At 40.4% G+C, this 25,487-nt stretch overlaps 2 protein-coding genes across 4 annotated transcripts; both read left to right on the plus strand.

The window, feature by feature from the left end:
• The first annotated feature begins 267 nt into the window (after positions 1–267).
• On the plus strand, positions 268–6,466 carry ednrba (endothelin receptor Ba). Its single transcript, XM_069511666.1, has 8 exons — positions 268–567; positions 1,127–1,606; positions 2,667–2,779; positions 3,434–3,638; positions 4,152–4,301; positions 4,654–4,787; positions 4,896–5,004; positions 5,480–6,466. The coding sequence occupies exons 2-8, from the start codon at positions 1,193–1,195 to the stop codon at positions 5,612–5,614; spliced, it is 1,260 nt and encodes a 419-aa protein (XP_069367767.1). The 5' UTR covers positions 268–567; positions 1,127–1,192; the 3' UTR covers positions 5,615–6,466.
• Positions 6,467–12,152: 5,686 nt separating this feature from the next.
• Positions 12,153–25,349, plus strand: LOC109647223 (ETS-related transcription factor Elf-1-like). 3 transcript variants are annotated; one of them, XM_020113010.2, is made up of 8 exons: positions 12,153–12,471; positions 15,469–15,905; positions 16,093–16,219; positions 20,269–20,376; positions 20,578–20,733; positions 20,847–20,921; positions 21,813–22,008; positions 23,221–25,349. In XM_020113010.2, the coding sequence occupies exons 2-8, from the start codon at positions 15,846–15,848 to the stop codon at positions 23,786–23,788; spliced, it is 1,290 nt and encodes a 429-aa protein (XP_019968569.1). In that variant the 5' UTR covers positions 12,153–12,471; positions 15,469–15,845; the 3' UTR covers positions 23,789–25,349. The 3 variants fall into 3 exon arrangements, with proteins under 3 accessions (XP_019968569.1, XP_019968578.1, XP_019968586.1); XM_020113019.2 differs by lacking the exon at positions 12,153–12,471 and adding an exon at positions 15,166–15,368; XM_020113027.2 differs by lacking the exons at positions 12,153–12,471; positions 15,469–15,905; positions 16,093–16,219 and adding an exon at positions 17,079–17,538.
• The last annotated feature ends 138 nt before the right edge of the window (positions 25,350–25,487 follow it).

The following is a 25,487-nucleotide window of genomic DNA, read 5'->3' on the forward strand; positions in this document are numbered from 1 at the left end:
CAAATAAAAAGCAGTGATCAATGTCTACAGAAATATTGATTGGATGATTGTGTTGGGGGATAAAATATACCATAAAAGTAAGAGATTATGAACTCGTCACTGAGCATTAAAAATACAAAATAACTCATTTATGATTTTACCCTCCATAAAAATGTGGGCACTTCGATATATACGCTGGGTAACTTGTGAACATCCTGCCAGCCTTCCTCAGTCTTCCTCCACCCCCTCTTCTACATAAAAAGAGGAGGAGTGGGAGGACAGGGATCAACTCAGCAGACTCTTGATACTGTTTACACCAGCACACTGCAGCCAGTGCTGGAGAAGACTGGACTACCAGAGGAGGTGACTGGAGCTTCAGGACCACAGACCTGGAGCTTTTGTTTTTATTACACTGGCACCAGTGACAGAGAGGACTGCTGCTGCTGGAGATGACTGGACTGTCACTGCAGGAACAGCATCCCTCCTCTTTGGGAACATTTCTCTGTCCTGAGAGCTTGAGAGTTTTTGGGGAAAGTTTGATTGAAGAGGCATAAACATTGGAGAATTTCTACCTCAGTCAGGAGTTAGGTAAGTAAGAGTTTAAGATGCCGTGACTGGAGGACATTTTAATTGATGGATTGAGGGACTGTATGACAATTATTATGGTGGTGAGTCAGGGGCTGAACAATTTGTTTCACTGCAGAGGGGCCCTCCAAGGTTTATATGATTTTCGTGAACTCTCCTCTCGATTAAAAAAGGATAACACCCTCAGCAGAACAGGTCAAAAATAATGTTACAGTGATAAACTACTAAACTTGTTTAACTGGGCACCCTCTGTTCTGACCTTAATGTCATAAGGGAACTTATAATGTGCATGCAACGACACAGTCCACATTAATAACCCACTGAACTGTTCTCTGCTGACTATGGATAAGTTCATATCTATAAACTAGGCTGAAATAATAAGAATAAAAGACCTTCCTCTGCTCCCCCACAAAGTCAAACCCTATTTTCAGCCAAAAGGACAAAATTACACCCTCCTTCCCCCATCCTCTTAAAAAGTTAATATAATGTTACGAAGGGAGCTTAAGTCACATAATAAATCCTGGAGCCTGCATACAGTACTTTCTTGCGATTTGTATTCCAGACACGTTCAAAGAGGATCAGTTGTGGCCCCTGTTGAATAAAAGCCATATTCATAAAAAAGTCCAGGATGAAGACTCATCTCCTCTGCTTGGGGTTACTCCTCTTGACGGGTCACATCCTCATGGCCAGTGGGCAGCTGGAGCCAAAGAAACAAATCCCCCAAGACCCTCTGCCCGTAACCCAGAGACTAGGGCTTGTTGAGAGGGACGTGCAGGGACCTGTGAGGTCCAACATCACGATGCCCCGTCGCCGGCTACCTCCTATGTGCACTGGACCCACGGAAATCCGGGACACCTTCAAGTACATCAACACGGTGGTGTCCTGCTTGGTGTTTTTTGTTGGTATCATTGGCAATTCCACTCTTCTGAGGATCATCTACAAGAATAAGTGCATGCGCAATGGGCCAAACATCCTGATCGCCAGCCTGGCACTCGGAGACTTGCTGCATATCATCATTGGCATTCCCATTAATGTTTACAAGGTAAGGTAAAAAAAGCCTATACCTTACAGACCTATTGACAGAATAATGATGATGATTTTCTGCACTTATTAACATTTCATTATCAGCTTATTCAAAACTTCCATTCATTTATATTGTTGTACTCTTACGCAATTAACCTTTTAAGGTAGTTTTCTAAGATTTTGCTTCATATTGACACACACATACCAGAGCACACACATACACACTCTTGAGAGGGGGCTTCCAATTCATTTTTTACATGTTATTACTTCACTGGATTCTGAGCCCCGCCATATCCCCCTGTGTCTCTGGCATGTTATTATCTGTCGGGTTTATTTTGTGTGTGTGTGCGTGTGTTCATGTGTGTACTTCTATCTTTGTGAGGACCCATTTGACCATTGGACCTCACAGATATTAAAGGACATTTTGGCAGGTCCTCACTTTCTGAAACACCTTCAAAGGGCTGTTTAACTAGTAGGGTAAGCTTCAGGGTTTGGGATTTTGTTGTGATGGTTAGGGGTTAGGTTCAGAGGCTCTTGAAAACACATTATGACAAGAGAGTCAGAGAATCCTTATAAAGAAGTCCAAGTTTTTATGTGTCTGTGTGTGTGTGTGTGTGTGTGTGTGTGTGTGTGTGTGCCCCTGTGAGACAGCGAGACAGAGAGTGAGAGTGGACCAGAGTATCTGTTTATTTGGGTTAGGGGGCAGGCATGTTAAAACAACTGGTCTGGCATACCACAGAAGAGACAGGAGACTCAGGGTGGTATGAACAATCTAAAGACCCTAAAGCAAGCACAAAAAGTCCCATATTGTACAGGTTTACATTTTTTGGGGTCTTTTTTCTTTCTTAGATAAGCTACTGTACCTCCCTGTCTTACCATGCTCTCTGTTCAAGAAGCCTCACTGTGCTTACAGGATAATATATTGAAACATTAAAACTATAGAGTAAAGAAAAAAATTATCAGAACATTCAAAGAAAACCATAAATTAAAGTTTATGCACATATGGTCTGAGGCTAAGAAAAACAACATGGAGCCAGACAAAATTCAATCATCAGCCATGTCTGTCTACGTCTTTCCAGCTCCTTGCAGAAGACTGGCCTTTCGGTGTGGCTCTGTGCAAGCTGGTGCCGTTTGTGCAGAAAGCGTCAGTGGGGATTACAGTGCTGAGCCTGTGTGCTTTGAGTATCGACAGGTAAACTGGGCCACCGCCAAATTAACCCTCCTTTGATATTAGCTTTCATTTTTACTTTCTAATGCAACTAGAGTCAGGGATTACAGACGTGTTATTCAAAACTTAACCTTTGACATCCTTACTACTTGCTGCTTTTAAATGTGTAAATTGACTCTCATTTTAACTGTGTGCTTGGATTTTTTCTTTTCTAGTTATTTATAAAATATACATTTCAGTTTCATCAGCTAGAATAAAAGATGATCATTAAATTTGTTAAACAGCTTGATTGTGTCAAGGTTTCTGAAATTAGTAAAATAGCACATCTATTATATTCTATTATATATTTTATATTATATCTATTATATATAAGATAAATTATTAAAGGAATAGTTCAACATGATTGATTCTTGTCAAGAGTTAAATAAGCAGATCAAAGTCACTCTCATGTCTATTCAGTAAATATGAATCCAGAGCCAGGAGATGGTTAGCGTAGTTAAATGCAAAGATAAGAGTGAGAGGAAAGTATAAAGGTAACAAATCAACCTATAAGCACCTCTAATGTATTTATCCATTGGTCTCAGTAGGAGAAGTACATTTATTTCTTAAAAATCTAACTGTTTCTTTACTTAATATTAATTGTTTTGTGAACTTATTGCACATGTGCTGGATTACCAGGTATCGTGCTGTGGCCTCATGGAGTCGTATCAAAGGGATTGGCGTTCCAAAGTGGATGGCTACTGAGATAGCTCTCATCTGGATATTATCCATCATCCTGGCTGTGCCAGAGGCAATAGCTTTTGACATGATCACCATGGACTACAAAGGAGAACACTTGAGGATCTGCTTGCTACACCCCATGCAGAAAACCGAGTTTATGAAGGTGAGGGCAAATCTCATGGACCCTCAGAGGCCTTCCCTGTGTAGAAAATATGTGCGTGTTGACACAGCTGTGCACGCTGAAAAACCTGCATGCACATTATAACATATACTGACACGTACAGGCACAAAGATGCAAATGTTCAAGTTGGCACATTAGGCTGTGTATGTGCACTCACAGCCGTTCTGTGAAAGCTTCCAGGACAGATCACGGGTGAATCAAGTTTACAGAAATTAGATTATGCTGAAAAGAAAGTCAAACAATACATGTAAGGAGTTATTGTTCCCTGGGCTGAGAGAAAATCCTGCAGCACTTGAGCATGTGTGTTTTAACTCCACTAAGATACTTTGATAAATTGTTTTTTAAATGTAAGTCAATATGTCTGAATTTGAGACACACCCTGGAGCCCCCTCCCCTGCATTAAATTAACTTCAGAACTTCTAATGTTCAACCCAAGCTCTTATGTGCAGATGTCAGTGCATGATTCTGTGCTGTTCTCCTATTTTCCCTCTATAGTTTTATAAATCAGCAAAGGACTGGTGGCTGTTCAGTGCATATTTCTGTCTACCATTGGCCGTCACAGCTATTTTCTACACCCTGATGACCTGTGAGATGCTGAGGAAGAAGAACGGCGTCCAGATAGCTCTAAGTGATCACCTCAAGCAGGTTTGATGATGGCATTTATTTAAATTTGTTATTCATTGCAAACTGTTTTTAATTTTGAGGGTTTAGAAATAAAGTGACACTATACTCATTTAAGAGCAGGACAGGCACAAAATGTTTGTATACTGACACAAAACTATAAAAACACAAAATTAAATGCCTTTGAATTACCAAACTTGTTGCAGTTTGATCTAAGACACAATTTTTCCTTTGAAACGGATTTAATTGATCATCAAAAATCAAAAAAGTTTCCAATCTGCTTTGTGACCAGGATTTCACCACGGCTATTTCATTGCCAAACCATCAAAGAAGTTACTGTACAGTGATTAATGGATGTTTGTGTGTTTGTGTTCAGCGGAGGGAGGTGGCTAAGACAGTGTTCTGCCTGGTTCTGGTTTTTGCTCTCTGCTGGCTGCCTCTTCACCTCAGCCGTATCCTGAAGCTGACCATCTACGATGAGAAAGACCCAAACCGCTGTGAACTTCTCAGGTATGGGAGGAAATACATTTCCCATAGTGCACATAAAAAGTACCATAAATGATAGAGCTGAATTACCCCCACCCCCAGAAGACTGATAGGTATCTGTTACCTTTTTAGTTTCTTTTTGGTCCTGGATTACATCGGCATCAACATGGCATCTGTGAACTCCTGCATCAACCCCATCGCCCTCTACATGGTCAGCAAGCGCTTCAAGAACTGCTTCAGGGTAAGTACCTCTGCTGCAATATATTATGTGCAAAGCAAAAATGTCTCAAAAAAATACATCATAGACTGTATTAAAAGATGGAAGACATGACTGCTCTGTGAAAGTAAAGCCAGAGCATTTTGATATCCCCTTGGTGGCTGGCGGCAGAAAAGGTCATAAACCCTGACTTCTCCATATTAATGGATTGGACATGGCCCAAACTGAAAGGTTAAACTACACATCTAAAATAGTTTAATTTAGGTGGTTCTTATTACAATAATGCACATTCAAGTGTACATTTTTCCAGTAGTTTGATTTTAAAGACAGTTTATGGATAGCATCTGGCAATTCCACAACACGACCACTACTGCGCAAACTCTTTTGCTAAATATGCGACCATGTGTATTTATTATATAGAAAACAAAGTAGTAAATACTTTCTCCTCTACCTAGCCTATTCCTTACAGTTGTTCTCACCACTTTTTTCCCCACTCTAGTCCTGCTTGTGTTGCTGGTGTCTACCGGCCGAGATGTTACTGGACGAGAAACAATCGTGCATGAAGCTGAAAGTCACTGATCGGGCTTCTGACCAGAGCAATTCCCGCATGACCAACAAATCTACCACGGCATGAGGAGAGACCCAGAAATGAGAAAGGGGGAGGAGATATGATGACAGCAAAACAAGAACAGAACAACAACATATTGAAGTATAGCGGACTGACTGGGGAGTGCTCAATCCTGCCTCATCTATAACGTCATCTGAAGTCTCCTGAAACTACTAACAGACATTCCCTTGGAAATCAGCCCTCATTTTAACCTAAAACTCTGAACACTTATCATTATGGGGCGCTGTACACTCTCCTCCATCCAAGAAGAAAAAAAGCATCAATGCACTGCAGAAAGCTGTGTGAAAAAGTGTGAGAAAACACCAAATATCGAGAACCGCGCAGGGGGAATTTCCAGCACAAGTTTATGTAAAATTGGGGTTCAAGGGTGAATTAGCAAAGACAGTTTCTCAGGCTCCGAGCCTGGATAGCAAATGTTACTTTGATGCTATGAATCTTGTGATAAGTTTGGCGTTGCATGGACGATTTTCGAGTGTGATGATGTATTGCCTCCACACTCTGCAGAACAAATTTTTGTTTCCCTTAAAATGTATGTATGAATGTATGTACTAAATATTTTTGCATACTTAATCATTTGTCACATTAGTGCCTTTATATGTATTGTCTCTGTGTCATACTCCCAGTATTTACTGAACTACTGATGTTGTGTGTTAATAGGCTGTGTGACAACTCAGCTGTTGTATTATACTGTTCAATATTGGGCCTCTTCATGAGGCTGTATGTGTTTTGAGACTGTATTTTCTCTACATTATCTTCAGCTGACCTGTACCTCAGCTGGTGTGGCGGGAGGTGTACCTTTCTTTTTTTGCAATAAATAAAATGATGAATATAATAAATAAGAAAGTAGTGCAGCAGTCAGTTCTGTATTTTTTTTCAAAAGAAAGAAAAAGGAAAAGCATATTTTTTTTATCCATTATCAGTTCAGACACTCACTTGTAACCATTTATGGCTGTGAGTCTTTTAGCTTTGCCTGTTATCATGGCCTGATTCTGTGTGTGTGAGTGTGTGTGAGAGAGAGAGAGTGTGTGTTTGTTTGTGTGTGTGTGTGTGTGTGTGTGTGTGTGTGTGTGTGTGTGTGTGTGTGTGTGTGTGTGTGTGTGTACGCATTTGTCCATGTGGTTTTGATTTAAGTGTGACAGCAGGCGGCATCATGTGATTGTGAATGCTAACACAGGACATTACTGTGATCTCTTTATTTTTCTCTTTCTCCACAACACACACACACAGCTCTGACCTGGGAATGTTCCTTGAGGCTAAACCAGTGTCACGCATGTCACATTAACCGTCAAAGAAGCTCTCTGTTCTGTGACTACCCCTCCTCGACTCATCTCTTCATCCGCTTTCCTTGGCTTCACTCGTTTTCTGCCAGTTTTTTTCCTACCTCTCCATGCCCAACCCTTTCTCTCTACATTCCTGTCTCCACTTCATCCCATAACCCTTCTGCCTCTGTTCCTCCAATATGTTTTCAAACTATCTTAGTGTGGTTTGACATTAAATCAAACCCACCGGTGAAAGCAGCTCTAACTGAGAGAAATCACATTCAGTACATTCCTTCGTAAATGATCTCCTTTTCTACTCCCAGCAGAGAGTCAACTGATGTATCTGCTTGTGGATAGTGACACTGAGCTTCTACTGACACTGACAACAATAATAATGTGGTCATTTGCTCTTTTCTACTTACATACAGATGCAACTTTCTATCAAGGCTTCAACACAATAATGGAGGACGGATAGTTAAACTCTAGTCAACAGCTAAACAGCAATTTATTGCAGAGAGAGTTAACATCACTTTTATTTCTAGTAGGAGCTGAAAAGTGAAGATGAAAACTTGCAGCAGACAGATGCCAAAAGGTTAATGAGAGAAAGCACCGTGTTTAGTAATAAAAACTACTGTAAGGTTTTGATAAACTCAGCATGTGAGCTTGGCTGGGAGCTTCTCTTCACTGAACAAACACTGTGGACTCACTAAGCCCACTGAACTCTGGATGGACCAAGAGGCTGCATGTCCTTCTCTAAACAGAAACAAACACACATTCTTGTACTTCTGTCTTTGTGAAGCCACTCATTGATAAGATGTGTTTCCTAGCCCCTTCCCCTTACCTAATCCAGGACCTCAGAGATGATGTTTTGCCTCATTAGTAGAGTTGAATTCGGAATTTGGTACCCAACGTTACAGTTTTCCCTTTTGCTCCCTCTGTAAAACCAAACAATGTAATTTCATCCCCGGGAGAAAAATGCATAGTGAAAAAAAAGGTACAGTAGGTGGCGGTATGCAACAAGTTCTTTGCGATCAAACTGTAAACCAATATTCGCACAACAAATTTTGCAGATAACATCTCCAAAAACCTCGCAAAAGTGTAACCACACTTGAGATGGCTTTCAGCTTGCCTTTGATTACAATTACCAACACCATGGCCTGATGTAAACCTTCCCAGAAATGTAGTGTTGCTTGCTACACAGATACACAAGCGAACAAGTACAAATGCTTGCATAGACTCTCCATTGTTTCTTCTTGCTCTCTCACCCAGATGATTTAACTTGCACCCTCACTGATTGATTTAACGTGAATCAGTGTTTGGTTGTACCAATGTAATCTGGTCAGTACACAACTACAGAGCTCGGTACTCAACCGTATATGCATAGGACTGAGTTTTGGTCCCCATGAGGTCTACTGGTCCTGACAAGGTCTGTGTTTATGCTGGAAAAGGTCCCTAAAGAGGCAACAAAAACAAGTACACACACATACCTGAAATATATTTAGACACAACATATGGTTCATTCTTTACTTCCCACAGATTCAGGAGCCGGCAGAAAGGGCTGCAGTATGGCTGGACTGGAGGGATGATAGTTTTGGGTCAGGGTCTCAGGGGTCGGGGAGTGAACAGACTTTTTGTATCCTTCTATTTGCTGTTTTGCATATTTACACAGCAGGTTCAGCATCTTTTCCCCAGCAAATTGCATTCCAAAACAGCATTTGTATGAACATGATGTTTGACTTTACTTTCAAATATCTGTGAGGCAGTACTTGCTTCTATCTTTAAGCTTTTGTTGCACATTGCATTGTTCAGTATATCATAATTTCCAAACTAAACCCTATAAGCATTTAAACTGATATTTATTGTACTTGTACAGCTGTCTCTGTTCTCACATACCTCTACTTTCTTTGACTCTCCCTCCTGTCTTTGATGTCATCTGAAAACACTGAGAGAAATTCAACGAGTTAAGAGCATGTGCACAACTGTTGACGAGTAAGACTTGCTGGCTGTACTCATTTTACAACATTTATTCTGGATTGATAGCATGAGGAGGAGAGCTTTCAGTCTGGCATAGCCTCTGCTAACATTTGGGTAGAACAAAGAAAATATGCTTTCATTATGAGCATGGACGTGCATGTGTGTCTGTGAGTTTTTGCCTGTGTTCTGCTCTGCCATGGAAATACTTCAAGGGAAAAATGTTGAATCAAGTTCAAACTTAGACAGACTGCCTACGAGAACACACAACAAAGGTATGCGAGCTTAAGACGCTGCATCAAAGTATGTGTGAGTGCGTCCATATGCATGTGAGTGTGCACGTGTATGAGACTAATTTTCTAATTTGATGTTCTGTTTTTGGTCACACACAATTGATTTCACATTCAGTGGAATGGTTAATGAATTACACTAAACACAGTTCATCACACCCCTCCCAAGATGAACAGATGAGGCCAACAACAGGAAGTCATTAGACTGAAAAACCACAGACACTAAAACACCTTATTTTATTTCTACATCTGTTCAAGCTTTAGCTGCATTTTCAGAAACTCTTCCTCGGACCATTTGCAGGAACTCTGTGTTTCCACCATTTCCTCCCATCAACCCTACCGTGAAAGTTGTGCCTCCAAAAAACATGAACATGCAAACAAGTGATTGAAGACGACTTTTCTGTGAATTGCTTGCTGACTTCTGTCTTTCGTCTTTGCTTTAGCAGTGCATGTCTCCAGCCATGCACAGTGAGAGCATGAGCAGGGTGTGCACAGGCAGACAGGTTGGTTAGTAACAGACAGGTACGCCAGCCAATCACGTCATTCAGTTTGAATGACATAATTGAAATGAATAATTTCAGATCTGGAGGTAAATCTTGAAAATCACTGATTGGTGGAGTACAATAGCTTGTAAATTCTGTCTTCTTACTTTTAGTCGAATATTTCATGAGTTTTGTATACGCTTTTTGCTAGGACTCGTCTTTTAAAGTGTTGACTATATAATCCCATTTGCAAAGCAGTAAATCACATGAATAATGATTACTGTAAATCCTGTTGTAGTCTGTAGTCTATTATTGTTGTTCACTATTCTGCATTACCACCACCTGGTGGACTGGAGTGGTACAGTTTATTGTAGCCTTCAGGTGATGAGGCTTTATCTGAGATTAAGCAAATAAAATTAGATTAGTAATCTCCCCAGGTCTATAGATTTCCAGCAGGATTTAAAGTTGCATGTGCTTAAATTCGAAACACAGTTTATATGTTACAGTCCTACACTGTAGACATACCTTCTTTTATTGCTTGTCTGACGTGATGACACATTTATGTGACCACAGAACAAGATGAACCATGATTTGTCTGCCGTGAACACACACATATGGCTCGCAGGCAGAGCCAAATATTGTAAATGTTGATTAAATCAGATATATTAAGTTTGAAAGACGAACTTTGTCACTGATGTCAAATGTGGAAAATAAATTAATTCTCACACAGAACAATAGACAAACAGTGTTGGGGCTGCAACTAATGATAATCATTGTTACTATTTTTGTTATTAATTAATCTGCCAATTGTTTTCTTGGGCCATTTGCTCTAAAAATGTCAGAAAAAGTGAAAATGCCTGGAACAGTTTTCCAGAGAGCAAAATTATTGAGAACCAGAACCCAAAGAAACCCAGTTTACAATAGCTAAAAAACATTGACTTACTATTTGATCGTCTTGAACTCATGAAGGATTGTTCTCTGGCAAGGTTCAACTAATAAACAGGCACAAGTGAAAATTATTTGTTTTATATCTTAATATCCAAAAAGAAATGCATAAATGATATATACATTTAGGATGACCCTTGTTCTCCCCCCGAAAAAATCAGACCACTCAGCCCTCAGCCAAAAGAAAATGTACTATACCCTCCAACCTATGTTTCCAACCTCCTGAAAATTGTTCTACAGTCCTCAATTGTTCCGCTTTACACAGTATGTATGTGATACATTTTCCTGACAGGGCCCTGGTCTGATTTTATTGTAGTATCTTAACTAGACAAACTGTACCTGCTTTCCAGCATTGAATAAAAACTAACATTTTTTGATTGTTACAAGAACTAAAACTGAGTTAACCTCAGAGTTAGGGTCTGTTCAATTTCTTCTAAATAAAAGTACCACTCTTCATCTCTCTCTCAAACACACACAGACACACACATTGTAATGATCACACCCTGCCCTCTGCCACTTTATAAAAACAATATGGGAGTTTTGAGCCAAACTAGCACATTCTTGAAGTTGCCTATGTTGCAGAAGAGAGGGAAAAAAGAAATGAAAGAATGAAGGGGCGTTGCCAAGTGTTTATTTATTTTTCTGTCTTATCAGATCAACTCCACCTACTTACATGGCATGTATAGAGATCAGATGCATACTTGCTGTTCCCGGCACAATGTTTCAAAGATGCAAATAGGAAATTCCTGGCATTAATCTGACTCTTACAAAATGAAAGACTTGGCTAAATGTGTCATTCTCTTAACATTATGCACATACACTCATCTCACGTTCTTCTGTGTTGTTGCATCATGAAGTTCTGGGGACAGGATAGAAGACATTTAATGATGACTTTTGTCAAAGAACCAATCAAGCCTATTACATTCTTACCATGTATTTGTGTACATGTGATGGCGGAGCACAATGCAGGATGTGAGACGAAGTTCACAGAGTGGATAGTTACGCAACTGCGGGTGTACAGAGAAAGCAGGTCTGGCTGCGGAGGCCCCTCTCCTCATAAGAGAGCTAATGACTCCCATGAAACAGTGGAGACAGTGATCGCATCAAATGTAAAAGACCCCTGAGTGTTAGTGGAACACTCAGGGCGGATGGTCCCATAAGCTTCTGTTCCATTTGTTGTTTATTAAAACAGAGAAACCCAGGGAATCAGACTTTTTGTTAAGGGTGTCGGTGCAAGGTTTTGCCACTAGGGAGCATCAGGGATTGGATAAAGTGTCCATCCGCCCGTCTGCAAGCCTTTTTTGTATTTTTGCCCATTTTCTTGACTCTATTTCTCAGTCTGTATTCATAACACTAACTGTCAATGGCATCAAACAGAGCTTCATCATACTGCAAATCTTACTGAGTTTAGTGGAAGCAGTTCTAATGATTTAATATGCCATTAAGTGAGCTCATCACACACATCACACACTGGCTGTCCACCCTCATATAAACAAATCGCTGTTTGTATATCAGCTGCTTGGCTGTCTGCTGCTTTACATTGCAAATACGCCCATGTTTACATTTGCTCCACACTGACAATGATCACTATGGGTTACCTTGACTCACAACACAGGTAACCAATCAGATCTCATGGAGGGGGCAGTTCTCTGAAAAAAAAAAGAATGAAGAGGAAGCAATATCCTGACAAGGACTGACGGGAGCAGAGCAAAAAAAAATCAACACGATCTCCACTGATCTGAAGTATGTGTGGCACTTTCTGGAGACTGGAAACAGGAACTGAACCCAGGTCAGGTCTGTGAGCACATGAAGGTTTATGCTCTGCCAAAAAGGGATGAGAGCCATTTCCGTTCCTCACTTGGATCCTCCAGGCAGCTGCTGCTTTGCCACATACAGACACATGCTATAAACAAAAGGTAAGCCTAAAGCTTTGTATTCCATTGAACACATCTACTACTCTTTATTGTGGAAAAACATAATAACAACGAAAGAAAATGAGGCTTTATTCTGCCTGACATGTGCTGAAGGGAAAGTGAAAGCATTTTGGAAGCGTGTGAGTTTCTGAGTTTCTCTGACACTTTTGAAATCAGACAGAAAATAACTACTACAACATACAGCTATATGATTTACTTTACATGACAGCCAAACCACACACGTGCACACCAGGAAGACACGGGTGTGTTGTGACCACCTCCATTCCCTCAATCTCCTTCCCTCTCTTTCCCCAGAGGTAGCCTTTAACACACACACACACACACACATACATATACACACACACATACACACACACACATACATATACGCACACACACACACACACACATACATATTTCACTGTGTTAATTTAACAGGGCCCAGTTACCCCAAGCAACAGGAGGGGCTTATCAGTGCCTCCCTCACTTTCCATGCTGTTATCAGCCTGGCCTAGTTCACACACAGACACATACACACTCTCTGGCCCTTTCTGTCAAACACACCCGCACTCGTTCTATCTTGCTCGTTGACTCGCTCTCTCTCTCTTTTTCTGTCTCCGTCACACACACACACACGCAAACCGGGGAGTGAATGTTATGGGGGCTTATCAGTGTCCTTAGGGGCCTGGCAGCAACTTCACAGACTCAGATCCCAGTGCCAAGGCCACAGAGACAAACCTATGTGACCAGAGTGCTGATGAACAAAGCCTCTATACTGTTAAAGAGTCTTCTATAGAAGTAGCTGGCTTCAGGGCACACTAACAATGAGCATATGCACATGGCACAATGGCAGCCAGCAGTGGCTACAAGTCAAACGTGTCAGACATGCTGATGTTCTGTTGGAGCTGTGGCAGCTGCTCTCTGCATGTTTTTTGCTACATTTATTCACTGCCACTAGCTTTAGCATGACAGCCTGACATACTTTACACCCAGAGCCTGATCTACAGGTTAGGAAGTGAATTGCAGCAATTAGTTAATAATGTTGAGCAAACATTGAGGTGTGTGGAGAAAAAAAATCAGTTCATGTTAGTTCATATAAACATCTCTGCGATTTTCTGTCAATAAGAAATGGCCTGTAATTTTCTTAAGCAATGATTATCCATCAATTCATTATGTATAAAAATTGTCCTTTTGATGGTCAGACAGGGACACACAAAATCCCAGCTGACATTAGGCTAGAGGCGGGGTGCACCCTGGACAGGTCATGTATCACAGGGCCAACAAACAGAGACAAACAACCATTCACACTTACATTGGTTGAGTCTCAATTAAACTACATGTGTTTGGACAGAGGGGTGAAGCCTGTGTACCTGGGGAAAACCCTCATAGACATGGGGAGAACAAGCAAACTACACACAGCTCCAGGAATCCAGGAATTATTTCCTGGGGAAAACAAGGAAAATGTGAAAGAATTCTGTTATGTTAAAAAAATGTAATAGATTAATTAAAATCCTGGATCCAGAGCCACACATATATTTCATTATCTTGCTTACAAACAATCAAACAAACAAGGAGGTAGTAACGGAGGTAATAACCATATTGCAAATGTGATTGACAAAATAACATGAATACAAAATTAATGCATTTGAATCTTATTACATTCAGTTTTGAGCAGAGGAGTAATGAAATGATGTTGTTGTGAAGTGAAGTGTTCCTTTGTTTCCTACCCTTGTAGATTGATTTGGAAATATAATAAGATAAGTTAAATATTACAAATTCTGAATGGATATAGCTTATAGATGGATTATCATTAATCTATTTAAATTGGTCTCATCAATAATCTAATTTATCATCTTTAATTTCTCCGTAAATCAAGCATTGCATAGTGCACACAGACTATTATTCACTACTGCCAATATTAAACTAGTCTCCATTTCCCTTGCATCCTACGTTGATGTTAATTTGCCAAACGACTGCTCACGCAGTAGGAAATGGAGAACAAGGGGGTCACTGCAGACAGAGATGCTGGCAGTGGTTTGGCACAGAACTCAGGAAGCGGTGCCTCTAACTGAGCTGTGCTTCCTGTGTGATAACTGACCGAAACATGTTGTGGCTCCATGACACACACACACATGAAGACAAAGAAAAAGACATCTGCATTCTGCCTCATGTGTAACATCTGGGGTATGAAAACATTTTTTTTTACTTTGGACAAATTAGATAAAAATGTAGAAACTCAGTGGTTCAAATTAGCATCCCGAAAAACAGCTGGTTCACAGAGCAAAACCTAAATGTTCATTTGATCTTCGACAGAAAGGAGCTGAAGTTAATTGCAGGTTCACTTCAAGACTACAATACTTCACTTTATCAGAATAACTTTAACATGGAGCTCAGAGAAGGGATGGGCCGCAGACTCCGGCAGGAAATTAAAAGAAAGGACTGAAAATGATTTCAAGGAATTAACAGTGAGGTGATGGCCAGAGAGCGAGAGAGGAGGGGAAGAAAAACAAGCGAGGGGGAGAGACTAATGGAGGGGAGTTTGTTTCGTAGTTCTGTACTAAATGACCACTTCACAGTCATGTCGTCAGGAATGTGCACACAACGGCCTTAAAAACCTTGAACGTTGTGCAAAGACATCATGTTTCAAGCTGAACACCAGTTGACTCCCCCGTACTCGTACAACACACACACACACACACGCACGCACACACACACAGCCCAGGCACGCACACACACAGCCCCAGCACACATTGCAGTGCAAACGCTTCCTTCCTGTTGCTGGTTTAGCCTCTTTTAGAGGCAAGATAAGAGCAAAAGAATGAGATGTTTGAAAGAGGGAAGCAAACTGTTCTGTTTTCCCTGTGCCTCAGATCAGCCTGACCACATTTCTTTATTTTGATGTTAGCATATTTGTTTTTTAAAATCTAACTTTTGCAGGTGCCTTGTTCTCACTTCGTGCTCGGCCTCAACTTACGCACATTTGCTCTTGTTTCTCTTCAGGTTTGGTCAGACCACAGGACGGTTTAGCAGTCCCCGCTTCCTCATCGAGAGTCGGAGCAGAGCGAGCGAGCGAGCGACGTGCATGAGTTTCCTGTAACGTCTCTGTGTCTCTGGTCAATTCGTTTAGTCACATCACTCTACGCTGTTGATTCACCCTGCATGGAAACACAGCAGCCTTGACGTATCCTGGTAGGAGCTCTCTGGCAGATCTGCTCTGACAGCCGATGAGAGATTCTCTCCAAACACTGGACCTGTGTGGACACAAACAAACATCAGACCTGTTCAGTTATTAACAGTCTTCAGAGAAGAGCGGCAATGTTGTTTTCACCCAGTTAGCTGCAAGTTTGTGTGTGAGTGTGTGTTTGGGATATACAACCATGCTGCAGCAGTCAGAGCTCATCTTTGACTTTGCCAGTGACCACATTAACATGTCACAGGTGAGTGTTGCATCTTTGTGTGTTGCGATGCGAGACAAATCACAATGCAATGTGAGAATAAACTGTAATCTCATCTAATCTAATCTGATTTCAATTTTGTGTGTGCTGCAACACACACAGCTGAGGAATCAGTTGTTTAAAATTATAATCTGGTGTAATCGCAAAACATTTTCTGTGCGTGTTGCAGTTGGTCAGTCACTCCGATTACCCTGCGGTGATTGTGGAGCAGCTTCCACATCCACACCTGCTCTCATATGCAGGACTAGCGTGTGAACAGCCACACACAGAAGAGGATCACCAGCAGATGCTCAAAGGTCAGTGAGTGCACACAGAAACACAAACACACACACAGGGGTGTCTCCATGACGTTAGGGGACATTACATTGACTTACATTGATATCCTGGGAGTTTACTTTAACCCTAACCTTAACCTAACCTTAAAGCATGTCCCAAACTTTGTTATGTTATTAGGACTTGCTTTGTGTCCCCATTAGGAAGACAAGTCCAAATAATGTGGCTGTGTAAACAGATTTAAGTCCCCATATCATATGTCTAACACTAACACCAACCTTAACCTCACTTCAATTCACATCTGACCTCCAACCTTAACCAGGAGCTCAGAACTGAAGTTTTGCCTCATCATTATCAGGCTTTGGGCCTGACAAGGTTAATGTTTTTGTTAAAAAGGGTTCTACAGAGGCTGCAACATTGTGATCGCATACACACAGTTGTGCTCCAGTGGACATTACGTTGACTTACATTGATTTCCCGGAGACCTCAACCAAAGTTACTACTGACCTGAATTGAAGCCCAACCTAAACCTCAACCTAACTCTAACTTAAACCATTATCTTAACTTATCTCTTATTCTCCTATTCTTAACCTTAAAACATGTCCACACCTTTAAATTAAGATAAATGCTATGGTTTGTATCATGGGACCTTGCTTTTAGTCTCCATGAGGAAAACAAGCAGGCTAATACCTGGACCACACACACACACGGATGTGCTGCAAATAAGATATAACTCTGTAACAACTAGAATAGAAGGAGACACATCATAATAATAATACTGTACAACACCAGTACAGAGCAAACACACACACAGACAGTCGTGTCTCCATGACATTCCTGGACACTTACTATAGTATCATGGTTGAGGTTACACTTACTATAACCTCAACCATGATACTACTTGCTTAAACTGAACTAACCCTAAATCTTAATCTAAACTCACTAAAATCCAGACCTAAACTTCTTTCTCTCTCTCTCTCTCTCTCACACACACACACACACACACACACACACACACACACACACACACACACACACACACACACACCTAACCTGCAGCCTACTGGCTCATGCTCATATCTGTCCATCATCGTGGACTTTGCTCTGAGAAGTTTTATTAGGTCTCACCAGGTACGAGAAGAAATAGCCCGGGACCGCGCATGCGCAGTCGCACCTCTCGCACATGGACCACCCTCCGCAAAAATTCAGGAAGTGAAACAAAACATCCCGAGCTTGTGCGTGTGAGAGACAGTTAATGAATCATATTAGGATGTAGGCGAGGTGACGTCTGGCCACAGGACACATGCGTTAACCTGTTCCTCACCGCTGCTGCCAGTTAAAAGTAAGTTTCCCGGTGGTTCTTTTCCATTATTGTTGTGGCTGGAGGGAGCAGCAGTGTTGGACATGGCGAGGCGAGGCTCTCTTAGCATAGTTACAGCAGCGGAGCAGCTCGTACGTGAGACGTGGAGCATGTGCAGGATATTTAGTGCAGTTTAAAGGCAGCGGTCCACCTGTCGTGTCTCTGCGGACATGTCCAGTCGGTGTGACAGGGCGCTGCTGGGTTTTCTCTGCGGCTCAAGGTGTCGGAGCTCACAGCTGTTAGCTAGCAGATGTTGTCTGACGCTTCACGTCACTTGTACCCATGCCCCCCCCCCCCCCTCCTCCTCCCTTTGATCATGTGTGTCCTCGAGCACATGCATGTGTTGAGATGTCTGCTGATACATGTGATCAGTGGAAGAAGTTCACATCTGATTGTGTTGTTTATTGTGGAGAAGAAAAGACCTACTCATGTGTATAGAGTGAGGTTTATTGGCTGTTTGGATCCATTGATGCATAACTAAGATTATTGATGGATTATATAGTTAGTTGGGTCATTAAAGGTCCAGTGTGTAAGATTTAGGTGAAAGGGATCTTTTGGCAGATATTGAATATAAAATAATTCTAGTGTTTTCACTAAATTGTTTTCTTTACCCTTGAATAGGTCCTTCATATTTAAATACTATATTTACATCGGGAGCGGGTCCTCTCTATGGAGGCTGCCATGTTTTTTACAGTTGTCCATGGGTGTCGCCTGGCCTGAGCATCCAGGGCTGTAGCCCTTGGCGCTTTTTTCTTTAGCCCGACTGAATTGCCAGTTGCCACTTTCACATGGAAATCACTTCGCAACTGAACACGAAAATAAAAATGTGGGAATTTCTGATTCTTAGATGCATCATAATTGTCCTGCTTTCTAACTTAAAGACCAAACTCTTAAGTGAGATAGGAAAAAAAAACCATAGACCTTCTGACTTTTAAGTTTGTTCTGAATCACTACCAACAGGTGTGAAAGAGACCTCACTCACAGTCTGGACATAAGACGTAAATTTAGTCCCATGAAAAGATGTGGTCTCTTCTCAGATCAAACTAAACCATGGTTAATTTGTTGGTGGATAGCAGGATTGCTTGCAGTCTTCATTTGAATGACATGAATGTTCATTTTGTGCATTTAAACTTCTGTCGAGTACAAAGCCTTGAAGTTGGTGAAGCTGGTAGTGAAATTGTAGAGATATTACAGTGTCAATGAAAGTCATTCATTCATTTTCTTCACTTAAATGGAAAGACTACTTTTTTTTTTTAGTACTGTTTTAAAAAACCTTATGAGACGCAGTGCATGTAGCTGATGACGACAGGACATACTTGTCAATGACTATCTCACATCACATTTATTTTTGGACTGAGTGAAGTTTTTTTTTTTAACTCTTCTATTTAACACAGAACATTTTACAAATCTGAGGTAGATCAATAATGTTTCGTCAATGTGCTTCCAAAATGCATTAGCATTATATTGATTTATATTGAACCTTTGTTATCTTGCTATTGATGCAAACTATATTACAATAATTATTGATATGTTTTATTTCCCAGCTCTGTTATGTAGTGTATTCATTTCTGTAACATACTGATCATATTCCAGCTACGTTAGAGCGACTGTATAGGACACACTTCAGCTCCCCATCAATTCACTCATGAGACAGAAAAAATAGAAAAAGGAGTGCTCAGCAGCTGTATCTCCTGGCGTCACGGCAAACGCATACGTCTTTAATAAAGAAGCTTACATTGACAATTACTGGATCACTGTTATACGTGCAGCTACTGATTCATCTTAGCTACTGTCACTACATTGAATTACTTCTGAACAATTACAGGAAAAGCCCATCCCATCTTCAGAGGGGGGCACATTGAAGAGGTGCTTGAACCCTTCTGTTTGGTCTGCAAGGTTAACATTACATAACAATGTGGTAACCACTGCGCATGTAGATAGTTAAGGTTTATATGCTGGGGATTTCTGATTTATGTCACTTAAATATTTTGTGTCACCCCAGTAGAAAGTAGGTGCATTTCATTTCATTTCTGATGCTTATAACCAGGGATAGATGATATGGATAAAGTCATCTGTACTCATGAATATAACTTTATAGCAAGTTAAAATTATAAATCATTATAATGGAAAGTTAATGCAAACACAAATGTTTTCAGTCAATTCAACACAAAAAAGTAACATTCAGTAGCATCTCTTAACAGAAACGACTATGCTACTATGGATAACAGGCCTTTTGCAAGAAGGCATTTTGTATTGTTTGTCAGGAAAAGCATAAGTGTTACTAATAACATTAAAAATGGCTGAAACTGAAGCAGCTGAATGTACTAGTCTTTTGCTATTGTCACACGTCAACATGTCTGGTCTGGTGTGAAAAAGGCCTATTCTCAGGTGAACTACTTTCTACAGTAGGAAGAGTCTAGAGAAAATGTTTACACTGTGTTCTTTTTATCCAGAGTCGTGGAACATTGTGGAAAGATATATTGCTGTTGAATTTTTTACCTTACCTTTAGTACCACAAATGAAATTCCTTTTATTCCTCATTGTTCCTCACTAAAATGTGAAATAGTTACATTGCTAGATGCCAATAAAAGACAAGAATGTGTTTAATAACTTGGTTGAACTGATCTTTTAAGGTGAAGCTTCATCCTCAACAGTTAAAAAAAAACTTTCTTTCTTCGACCCACTGAACATGTTTTTGTTCCTCGTCTAAAGTGGAGCCATGTGAAAGTGGAGAAGAAGAGACCATGGAGACGCTTGTTGCTGCTGACTCGCTTCTCAACATGGACTGTTCTGACACCCTCTCCCTGGAACAACACTATTGTAAGTGCACACACACACACACACACACACACACCTGAGTTAACACTAGTAGAATGCACACCAACAGAGAGACGATGTCCCAGTAAAACCTCACCCCTTCTTCTTTTTGATGTAGGACATGTTTGACTGTGGGACGTTATTTTTAGACATGGTGGTCACAGTGCTGTTCTCTTTCATTACATCTGTTTATGCCCCCTGCAGCCCAGACCTTCCTACCATCACTGGGTGATGTCATCACAGCTCCTGTTACCCAGGTGACTGTGTCAGCAGAGGGGATAGTGGGACCTGTTGACCAGTCACAATGGCACTCGTTGCACACAAAGAAGCCTGCGGCACAGCTGCAGTCCAGAAAGAGAGGTCAGCCATTTATTTATTTATTTTCTTATCAGAAAGTATTTTATGGTTTTAGCTTGTATGATTATATTAATTATCTCAGGTTAATTATGTATTTTTATTCTTCAACACCTTAGGTAAAAAACGTCGACATCGCAGGGCAGAGTCTCCTACACCAGACATCACAGTGAAAAAGGACAAATACAACAAAGGTACTGTGACAAATATAAAGACACTGTCAGGCATTGATCTCATTGCTTATGGTTAAGGGACATCCGTGTTGGTCACATGTAAAAATAACAACTCACAGAAAACGTGATCTATCATTTATCAAGCAAAAATATCAAAGATTCAAATGTTCCAGCTTTTATTTCATATATTTGGCTGATTGGGCTGTGGGAAATTTTATCAAGCATTTTTCATAATTTTCGTTATAGTGAAAAAAATAGCCTAAAAATGTTATTTTTCCATTATGATATGGGTGCAAGCATGTCCCATATGAGCGACATAATGAAGAGAATGAAACTGTGATATTTGGATTTGAATCAGTTTATTGCACACTATATAGTCACTTGGCCCCCAAGCTACCAATGCCAGTCAGTAAGAAATTCTAGCATTCACTGCAAACTTCTTGAATAATGAATAAATAAATGAATAAAATGCAAGACATCTTACTTCGAATTTGTTTAAGTTAACGACTGTAATCATTTAATTTTTGATCTCAAATTAAGAAACTGATGATAAAATTTTATTTGGGTTATAACTGTAAAATGCATTGATAAACATCCTATGAACTCATGAAAGTCATTAAAATTTGTAGCTTGCGCACCAGGTGACAAGTATCACATTGGCATGTTGCTCTTTCTGTAAATGTCATGTCTAAATAAAGTCAGAGGGAAATTTTATGTCAACGCTACAGATGCTTGAGAGTTCAAAGTCCACATTTTATCAGAAAGATGAAGACAAAAAATTCAGTGTCCAAAAAGGGATTTATATGGCTCACAGGGAGATCAGTCATTTTTATAACACAGCTTTTACCAAAGTAATTTTCCATTTTGTGTCCTTGTCTCTCTTTTACCATGTTTCCTGTGTTTGTGCTTCAGGAGGAAACACACTGTACCTTTGGCAGTTCCTCATGGAGTTGCTACAGGATCGACAGGTCTGTCCCCGCTACATCAAATGGACTAATCCCCACGCAGGCATCTTCAAGCTGGTTAACTCAAAAGCCGTGGCTCGACTCTGGGGCAAACACAAGAACAAGCCAGATATGAATTATGAGACAATGGGCAGAGCACTCAGGTGTGTACCACACAAACATAACATCACATGTTCATAAGTTTCATGCTGTTATTCTTATTTCAAAAAGGTGATATAACCCGACCAGTTTCCCAAAATTGACTAAGAGCATAACTTCAAACACTTAATCTTTCATGTGTTTCTCAAAGCAGTCGTTAAGAATGAGAGCATGTCCATGCTGGTGGTATCCTCTTCACATTGAGTATTTGTGGTGCTGAGGAGAGTGTTGAACACCACTTTTAAGTCACATAGTATTTTAAGTAAAGTATACTTTTAAGTATATTTAAATACAAATATTGTTATAATTATACATTTTTTATTTTAAGTATTTTAGATACTTATTTCTTATTATTAAATAAATAATTTTATTTTACAAAACGAAAACTGTAACTGTGACTCAATGATACATATTAAAAGTACATGAATCACAAAGAGTAGATGTTGTAAACAAAACTGTAGAAACAGCTCGATCAACCGATATGGATTTTTAGGGGTCAATGCTAATACCAATATGGGGGAATTAAAAGTTTCCCATACTGATATATCAGATGATATTTCAAAAAATTGGCAATCATTCCTAAGATATAAATATGAATATATGAATAACTATACAAGAAGACCAAAAACTTGAATCTGAAAAAGTAAACATATTTTCTTATGTAAATATTTTATTTTGTTATTTTGTCACAGAAAGGTTTTCATATCAGCAACCATAAATGGCGACACATCAAAATGTCTGTGGAAGGCTTATATCTGTCGATATTATAGACCAACCTATGTATTGTTCAGGCTTTAATTCATATATTTATTATTTGACAGAAAAACTGTAATGTGCCATTAAATAAGTAAAACTAGAAAATCTAGTGTACATAAACTTCCTCCATCAAAGTGCTGCAGTCAATATTGTGATTTCTGCTGTTTCATGACAATAATAGGCTAGCAGATGTAGCACTATACTGTATATAGTCAATCTAGCACTAATTTCACTTGATCATGGTAAAGGACTGAATGGACAAAAACAAAAAGAAGTAAATAAAACATTCAGTTTCAGGTCTCTCCTGTAAGTTGATTTAATGTACTATTCCTTAAGATCGAAAAAGTTTGTAGGATGGATTTTACAATTATCTACGAGGAACAGGGGCTTAAAAGCTCAATTCTGACCAAATATGATGCTTGGTTTAAGTTTGTTAATGTTGACTCTTTGTATTCATGTAGGTACTACTACCAGAGGGGGATACTGAATAAGGTGGAAGGCCAGCGTCTTGTGTATCAGTTCACCTCTCTGCCCAAAGACATGATTTATATCACAGATGGAGACAGCACCAAAGAAGAAGAAGATGATGATCACGACTACAATAGTGGCAATGATGATGGTGTGAGTCATGACTCTGATGATAGCGAGATATCCTCTAGTGACCAATCGGTGGAAGAGGAAGATCCCCGCCCACCACAAAAGAAGATTTCATCTAGTAGCTCGGTGCGAGCCCCAGCCACACCGCGGACCAGGCAGGCACCCAGACCTCCGGGCCAGCGTGACTCCGTCCTGCGGCCCACCAGCACCAGCCTCATCCAGGAGCAGCACTTACCCATAGTGTCCGCTGAGATGCTGCGGACCCTCCAGAACCTGGAGAAGGTCCAGTCTCTGCAGCCCGCTGGTCACGCGTCAGTCTTTAAAACGGCTCAGCTGCTGGGGAGCCTGTGTGAGCGGCAGGCCGCCGCTGTTGTGGCGGTCGACAGCGTGGGTGCACCTGACATGCACGAGGAGAAGTCCCACCAAGGGTAGAAAAGTTCACAAGTAGAGACTTCACAGCTGAGGCCTTTCACTAGCTCTGACCAACAGAACAGAGCAGCCCACAACCAAACACATGCACATACACTCCACTGACTCAGGTCCAGTTACAGAGCTGTACTTTTCTGCGGCGTCGAGTTCACACTGGGGCCTATATTTCATACGTGTGTAAGAGCAGTTATTGATCTAGGATTGTTTTTGTATTTCAGATTTTTTTATTCATAGGTAACAAAGATAATTCTAGATCAATCCTTCCTTACTGACATTTGAGTTCAGAGGAAATTGGCAGCGATCAGTAGTTTGACTTCTCAGTAGACAGGCAGACTATAAAAACTCCTGTCCTTGATCTCAGCCTTTGTTATTCTCTGTACAAGACACCAAAGACAGACATGCACTGGAATCTACAGTCTCTCTGCAGATACACGCGCTGCTTGCACGTGGGCTCCACTGTCATGGAGCTAATTACCACACTGTGCCCTCCGTCTCTGCCTTTTCTCTCGCTCGTTCTCACTCTTTTCTTTTTACCGTCACATGCTGAATAATTTCTCTGCCTTGATGCACTAAAGTTTACCGCTGCTGTATGTTTCTTTTCATAAGTGCCTGAAGATCTCAGACCATCCTCTCCCCCGCTTCCACTGTTCCTGGAAAATCGTGAGGTTGTTGAGGGAAAACATTCCATATTATTGTATATTATTTTTTAAGATTACTGAATTATGTTTGTATTGTGAAATGTTGAAAAACAAGGGATCACTGTTATTTCTAGAATAGGAATTTAGCACTGCTGCTGATATAGCTGATGTATGTTCAGTGGACCTCACCTTTTGTTGACAATCACCAATGAAATCATGTCGTAGCCTTTTACTTAGCTACAGCGCCTCCTGTAGTGCAGCCTCTATGCCACGCACATATTCTTTTTAGTTACCACGCATAAAGTACAGCATATAAGTGCTTACATGGAATTCTAAAGCATATCTTTGTATTGTGTGTTGTATACTGTATGTTTGTGAACATGCTTGACTTTGTGCCTTGTTTCCATTTTCTCCCTCAGGTTTGTAAAAATTTGTTTTGCTGCAAAGACTCTATGCACTCTATGCAAGTTAGTAAATAAAACAGTCGGCCCTTTATAATGAAGTAATGCTGAGTTCAGCATTTTCTCTTCTCTTGATCTTGCTTTGGCCTTACAGAGCCAGACTACAAAGTTCACCTCACTCCAAATGAAAACTGTTGTGTAAGACTTTTATTCTGGCGTCTGTGAGGCTAAACTTGGTTAGGTGATGTTTCAAACTGTGCCTTTGCCCCTCCCTGGAACCCCCTATGCAAAAATGCATTTCACTTTATGACTGAGAAAATTTTTTATTTTGGAATCCTCCAACTTTGCCTTACCTGGAGCTCCATTGAGATTTTTAAGTTTTACCGATTACAGATTTGTGAGCTTGTAGCAAAGGGAGAGGTGGAATTTATGTTGCTGTTATCCGTGTGTTTGCCTTCACGCAGTCCTGAGGTGTTGAAAAGTTAATGGTCGATCATACAAAATAAACTTAATTTTGTCATCGTCTGTGTGAAACTCATCCCTGCTCATTGATTCACCCACATTTGGTTTACCAGCATCACTGGTGGAAAGCTCGTCTCTATTGACAGCTGTAGTTACAAGTAACTACAGATTGAGATTTTACTCACAATCTTAGTATTATTG

This window comes from Paralichthys olivaceus, chromosome 16 (genome assembly GCF_024713975.1).
Source record: "Paralichthys olivaceus isolate ysfri-2021 chromosome 16, ASM2471397v2, whole genome shotgun sequence".
NCBI lineage: Eukaryota > Metazoa > Chordata > Actinopteri > Pleuronectiformes > Paralichthyidae > Paralichthys > Paralichthys olivaceus.

Bases quoted from the DNA above. Each gene is read 5' to 3' on its own strand.
- ednrba (XM_069511666.1), top strand. From the start codon at position 1,193: ATGAAGACTCATCTCCTCTGCTTGGGGTTACTCCTCTTGACGGGTCAC. The intron at 2,780-3,433 runs GTAAACTGGGCC...CTGGATTACCAG, and splicing joins TGTGCTTTGAGTATCGACAG to GTATCGTGCTGTGGCCTCAT. The intron at 5,005-5,479 runs GTAAGTACCTCT...TCCCCACTCTAG, and splicing joins GCTTCAAGAACTGCTTCAGG to TCCTGCTTGTGTTGCTGGTG.
- LOC109647223 (XM_020113010.2), top strand. From the start codon at position 15,846: ATGCTGCAGCAGTCAGAGCTCATCTTTGACTTTGCCAGTGACCACATT. The intron at 15,906-16,092 runs GTGAGTGTTGCA...TGCGTGTTGCAG, and splicing joins ACCACATTAACATGTCACAG to TTGGTCAGTCACTCCGATTA. The intron at 16,220-20,268 runs GTCAGTGAGTGC...CCTCGTCTAAAG, and splicing joins TCACCAGCAGATGCTCAAAG to TGGAGCCATGTGAAAGTGGA.